At 61.8% G+C, this 5,950-nt stretch overlaps 1 protein-coding gene across 1 annotated transcript in view; it reads left to right on the top strand.

The window, feature by feature from the left end:
• Positions 1-568, top strand: part of Tmprss2 (transmembrane serine protease 2) — a 17,258-nt gene extending 16,690 nt beyond the window's left edge. The window contains exon 9 of the mRNA XM_077795551.1: positions 389-568. Coding sequence (XP_077651677.1) covers positions 389-568 — 180 coding nt within the window. The remainder of the gene's footprint in view (positions 1-388) is intronic.
• The last annotated feature ends 5,382 nt before the right edge of the window (positions 569-5,950 follow it).

Here is a 5,950-nt window from a genome sequence, read left to right as displayed (position 1 = left end):
CCTCCTGAGCCTTGCTGTCCCCCTTTGGATGAGTGTGGAGAGGGTGACCTCTGAGTGGTTGGATGACCTGAGAGGGAAGAGGGGAGGGCCGGGGTCTTGGTGGCCAGGGAGGGCCACCTGAGGGCAGGCACATGGGCACCTTGCCAGGTGGCTCTCTAGGTGGCTGGTCATATTTTAGTGCCTTCTCAGCACCCAGGGTGGATGCTGGCTAGAAACAAAGGGACCAGCCCTCCTAGGGCACAGCTGTGCTGGCCACTTATGGGGACAGCAGAAACCTTTGAGGCTGAGTGTGTAGGCAGAGCCCTCAGAGCCGGGGCTGAACACAGACCCACTCCGACCCCTGCAGCCTGGCCCTGGCCTCTCCCTGGGCTTCCTCCCTCCCCCTCAGAGCCTGTGCTGGCCCCTGGCTGCCAGTGGCCTGAGCCCAGCCCTCGTGAACCCTCTCAGGGCCGGCTCATCCCATGGAGCCGAGGTCCTCTGGGGACTCAGGGATGTGCAGGTCCGGAAGCCCTGGTTCCGGGCCTGGTTTCTCCTCGACTACCTCGGTGCTCTGGGACCTGGCTTTTGACGCCTGCCCGCACTGGGCTCCTTGAGACGACTTGTGCCCCGTAGGCACAGCGGGCCTTTGAGTCTCTCTCACGTGACAGCTGGCTCCTAACTCAAGGTCCTGCGGAGGAGTGTGAAAGAAAAGCCCCCAAGCTTGTGACAGAGGGGACAGGGGTGTGTGGCACTCCCTGCGGCCCCTTGTGGCCCTGGGTTTCCACTGGAGGGAGGACCCGCTCTGACATGGCCAAGTGCAGAGTGTGACCTCCTTGATCGTGGCCAGCTCTCGTGGCTCCAGTGGCTGATGTGCTGCTCCCACTGGGCTGGCAGGGGAGGGTGGGTGCTCCACACACCTCCTTGGGAGTAGCACCACGTGACAGGCTCTGAGTGGGGACAGCTGGGCTCTGAGAGGTGCCTGCTCCCAGGCCGGATGCTCAAGCTCCTGGAAGTGGCCAAACGCTCCCAAACACTCCCTTCTCGGTGCGTCTCCCATCAGTGTGGACCACAGTTGGTCTCCTGCTCTCTGTCTGTTCTAAGCTGTAAAATTCAATGACAAAATACTATGCAAATAAAGTGTGTGCTTTTTCCCAGTATGCATCCAGTCTTTGCAGTTGTGCCGGGCAGCAGAGCTGGGTGGCCTCTCCTTGTTCAGCAAGGAGTTCGGGCCTGGCCTGGGTGAGGGGATGCTGGTCAGAGCACCTGGCCAGGCCAGGTCCCTCGATTCCCATAGCCTGTCCTGTGGGATGTGACCCTCGGTGACTCCTGGAGGGGCCTTGTCCAGGTTCCCACCTCTCCCAGGATTTGGGCCCTGAGAGCCACTCGTTCCCACCTTTGTGCCCAGGGTACCCATGTCCTCAGGCCCAGCCTGACCAAAACAGTCCGTTCCTTTCCAAAATCTCTGTGGGTTCACGGTGGCAGAAAGGCCTCCTCCAGTGTATCCATCCCAAGGCCCTGGAGTTGGAGACGCAGGCAGGAGAGAGACTGGGTGCCTCTCCCCACGTGGGGCAGAAAGCCTCTCTTCCTGGAGCATCCTCAGCGTGGAACAGGGTTGGAGGAAACGACCGTGGCTGGCTTCCCTCCCCAAACCTGTCCACATGGAGAAAAGTGAAAACAGAGCGAAGCTTCGGCCCAAGCCCTGGGTTGTCTTGGATGACAGGCTCTGAGTGGGGACAGTGGTTCTGTGGGAAGCTCCAGGGATCTGGGACGGCAGCACTGACACTGCTCCTGGGGACAGCTGGGCTCCCAGGCATCCTGGGCACGATACGCTCAAAAGTGACACCCACAGCCCCCACTCCACGTGTTTCCGAGCAGATGCCACATCTAACTATCTTGGTGGGTCCCCGGACAGCGTTCCCATTCAGCAGCCCCTAACAGCCCGAGTCACGGCTCTAGCACGGTCTCCCTTAGAGGCTGCGCCACCCTGTGCTGGCCTCCACTGTGGCACTGCGGCGCTGCACCCTGGCTGGTGAGAACAGGGACACCGCCAGCCAAACTCAGATTTACAAACACAGGGCAATGAACAGCCCAACAGCGGGAACTGAGGGAGCCGGGCACAGGCCGCCTGTGGGCCTCTGTTGTGGTTTGGATGTGAGGTGTCCCCAACGCTCACCTGTGAGTCAAGGCGGAGGCTTAGCCTAATCAGCATGAGTACTTGATGGGATTAACTGAAGTGGTGGTGTGGCTGGGGAAGGTGGGAACTGGGGTGCAGCTTTGGGTGTGAATCTGTATCTGGCCAGTGGAGTCCCCTTCCCGATCATCCTGGGAGCAGCTTCCCTCCAACACACTCTCCTGCCAGATGTTCTGCGTCACCTCAAGCCCCGAAGGATGGGGCTGACCTTCTCTGGACTGGGATCTCCCAAACCATGAGCCCACAAATAAACTTTTCCTCCTTTGAAATTGTTCTGGTCAGATCCTTTAGTCCCAGCAGTGAAAAAGCCCCTAAAACAGCCTCCCTGGGACTGGGACGCTGGGATGCACAGGACAGGCAGATCTCCCCAGCAGTCACACAGGAGGGCTGCTGGCTAGCAGGAGGTCACAAATAAGCCTCAGCAAGGGGCACTTCACCAGGGAGGGCTCTGGAATCAAGGGAAGCAGTGTCCCTCAGTGCAGAGCAGGTGTGGTGCTTCCCCACAGCCTTGTCCGTGGACAATGACTTCCCCTAGAATGACTGATCTGTGGCAAAAATGACTTCGCCTGAAAGAAAAAGCTGGGGACAGACAAGGAGAGTGACTTCCTGTACGGGTCGCTGCTCCCCCCACACGAAGTGGCCTGGCCTGAACCACCCAGCTGCCCATCAGGGAGCTGGGGGCGGGCCAAGCCGGTGCTGCAGCTTGCAGCTGGCCAAGCCTGAGCCCAGCCTGGGCATGAGGGCTGGGTCCACCTCTGGCAGAGTCCCTGGGGACAGTTACCCAAAGCTCAGGTCCCTGCAAGCTTGGAGCCCTTTGCTCTAGTTCTGCCGTGGCTCAGTGGATCCAGCTCTGATTCCAGATCCAAGGCTGTGACCAGAGCTGACCTAGAGCTGCCCTGCACGGCCCCACAAGCCCACACAGGGCTGGACAGCATGGCATGGCCGGGACCAAGCTCACCGGCTGCGCCCAGTGTTTGAGGCAGGAGCAGGGACTTTCACTACTTGGAAAGTCACACGGAGAACACCCCTAGCGTAGCCACCCGCTCAGTGGGAACAAACCCACGGTCGGTGTTTGAGCCCCAAGAGCCACAGACCACCTGGAGCCCCCCGCTGGGACGGGACTCAGATCATCTGAAACCCCTGCACTCCCAGGAGCGCTGTGTCTGGGGGAGGATACAGGGGAAGCAGACCAACCTCAGGCCTCTGGGGCTCATGGCCGCCTCGGGGAGGGTCTGCCCCTGGGATCCATTCCTTCCTCAAGGGACTGAGCCTGCCCTGGGGCTTCCCCATGCTGGTAGGGGACCAGCTCTGTGCCACAGGAGGACTGTCCTGAGGGCGGAGGCCCTGGCATGGGAGAGGACAGCCGAGTCCAGAGTGTCAGGGAGCAAGGGTCACGCCAGCCCCAGCTCCTCCCCAGCCTGGTCCAGCTCCAGCGGGCCAGCCGGGTTCCAGAGACCAGGTGCTCCGCTCTCCTCTGTCCAGCTCTCTCTGGCCCTTCCTGCCTCTGCTCACCCTGTGGGGCCCATTCCAGAGCTGCCCTCAGGGAGGGCCATGAGGACGCATCCTTGATGTTCTAGTATGTTCTGCCCAGGAGATGGACGTCAGGTAGCTGCCATGGAGTGGGCAGCAGCTGGGGTCACCCCCGTGTGGGGTGGCAGAGGACAGTCCAGCCCTGGAGTGAGCACAGGCCCCACCCAGTGAGGAGTCAGGGGAAGGGTCAGGACATTACCCCTGGCCACCTGTGACCTGTCAGGAAAGTCTGGGGACTCTGGTGTGTTATGGCACATCTTGGACATGGCGGGGCCCAGCAGGCTTAGCTTCCAGATAAATTGCCCTTCCCTGGAGCCAGACTCCACTTCCCCGCCCCCCAGACCCTCCAGGGATCTCCAGGAAAACTGCACACAGCAGAGCAGAGTCCATGTCAGGTTGGAAACCTCAGATTCCATTTCTGTCCCAGAACTGCAAGTCCCTGCAAGATTGGGCAGAGCCCAGCAAGGGACCTGGCCATGGGCAATGACTCTAGCAGCCACCAGAGGGTGGTAGCCACCAGAGGACAGCAGCCACTGGGAACTCGTCAGCCTTAGGGCTGATCCCAGGCAGAATGGGGAGAGGCCTGGGGTGCCTGGAGGGAGAGGCTGGGGGTGTCTCTGGAGGGAGAGCCTGGGGGTGTCTCTGGAGGGAGAGCCTGGGGGTGTCTCTGGAGGGAGAGGCCAGGGGTGTCTCTGGAAAGAAAGGCCAGGAGTATCTCTGGAGGGAGAGACCAGGGGTGTCTCTGGAGGGAGAGGCCAGGGGTGTCTCTGGAGGGAGAGCCTGGGGGTGTCTCTGGAAAGAAAGGCCAGGAGTATCTCTGGAGGGAGAGACCAGGGGTGTCTCTGGAGGGAGAGGCCAGGGGTGTCTCTGGATGGAGAGGACACGGGGTGTCTCTGGAGGGAGAGGACAAGTGGTGTCTTTGGAGGGAGAGACTTGGGGCCATTAGGAAGTGGCACTGGGGTGGGGACACAGGTCAGATGGTAGCGTGCTGGTCTCCCATGCACAAGGCCCTGGGTTCAATCCCCAGCACCAAATCAAAAAGCCAAACAAGGAGTGGCCGTGCCCGCCCAGCCTTATGAACTGGCGCAGTCCTTTCCCCAACTGCAGCCGCGGTCAGCTCTGGAGCTCCCGGGCACAGGCAGCCCCCACCTCGTGGAGACGCCTACCACAGCTGTGGACTATGCCCAGCCCACAGTCCTCCTGCATCCCGTCTTGGAGGCGAACCAGACACTGTCCAGGGATTAAGAAGCTTCATGGTCAGAAGAGATCTGGGTGGGGGTGTGCAGGGGAGGGGCAGGGGCATAACCCAGACCCACCCTGCCCCGGACAGGCAGCGTCCAGTGTGGCCTGAGTCCCTCCCTGTCAATGGGTAGCAGAGTTAGAGGAGATCACTCGGCTGTGGCTGCACAGGGACCCCAGGACAGCAGGACTGGTCGGCCTGAGTGTCCTAGACCATGTCCCTCTGCTGGTTGGTCCTTGCCCCTCGTGCCTGGGGTGGTCCCTGCCTTCTGTGTGGGCTCAGGCATTCCTGAAGGCAAGAGCTGCCCTGCTCCTCGAGGGCCAAGGCCACTGGTGCCCCGTCCCCGGGGCACTGCTGCACGGCTGCCCTCCAACCTGGTGGCCCCAGGGGATGAAGGTCAAGCAGCAGCATGGAGGCTCGGGTGTGGGTGGGGCTGGTGGCTGCCCATGGGTCTCCCTGCTGGCCACACAGGGCCTCTCCGTCCTGCACACCCCACCAGCCGCCCTCTCGGCCAGGACCTCTCGCCAGAACTGGCAGAGCGTCCTCTCCACCAGGACCCAGAGAGCCTCACCTGCAGGCCAGGCGCCCAGCAGGCACCAGTGACAACCTGGGGTCACTGTCTCCCCAAGCTTGCCCCGCCCCGGCCATCTCTAGGAATCAGCAGGACGCTGCTGTCCTCTGTCCTCCCAGACCCTGGGGAGGGCAGCTTCAGGGCAGGTCGGGCACAAGGGCCCTCCTCCTGCCATACCCAGGGATCCCCAGGTACAAAGCCTGTCCGAGAAGTGCCGGGCAGCAGGGTTTATTAGGGACAGGTGGACACCCACCACGAGCCCTCACCCCGACAGCAAGACAAGGCTCCTGACAGGACATGACAACTCAGGAAGGAAACTGGCAGGCCGCTGAGCCCTCTGGCCGAGCTCAGGGGGCTCTCCTCTGACCACTGGGAATCACAGGCTCCCAGAGCCCCAACCCTCATCCAGGGGCCAGCAGAGCCCCTGCCTGGGCAGCCG

Source organism: Urocitellus parryii, chromosome 2 (genome assembly GCF_045843805.1).
Source record: "Urocitellus parryii isolate mUroPar1 chromosome 2, mUroPar1.hap1, whole genome shotgun sequence".
NCBI classification, from domain to species: domain Eukaryota; kingdom Metazoa; phylum Chordata; class Mammalia; order Rodentia; family Sciuridae; genus Urocitellus; species Urocitellus parryii.
Note: the sequence above shows the minus strand (reverse complement) of the source record. Positions and strands in the feature narration are given on the sequence as shown.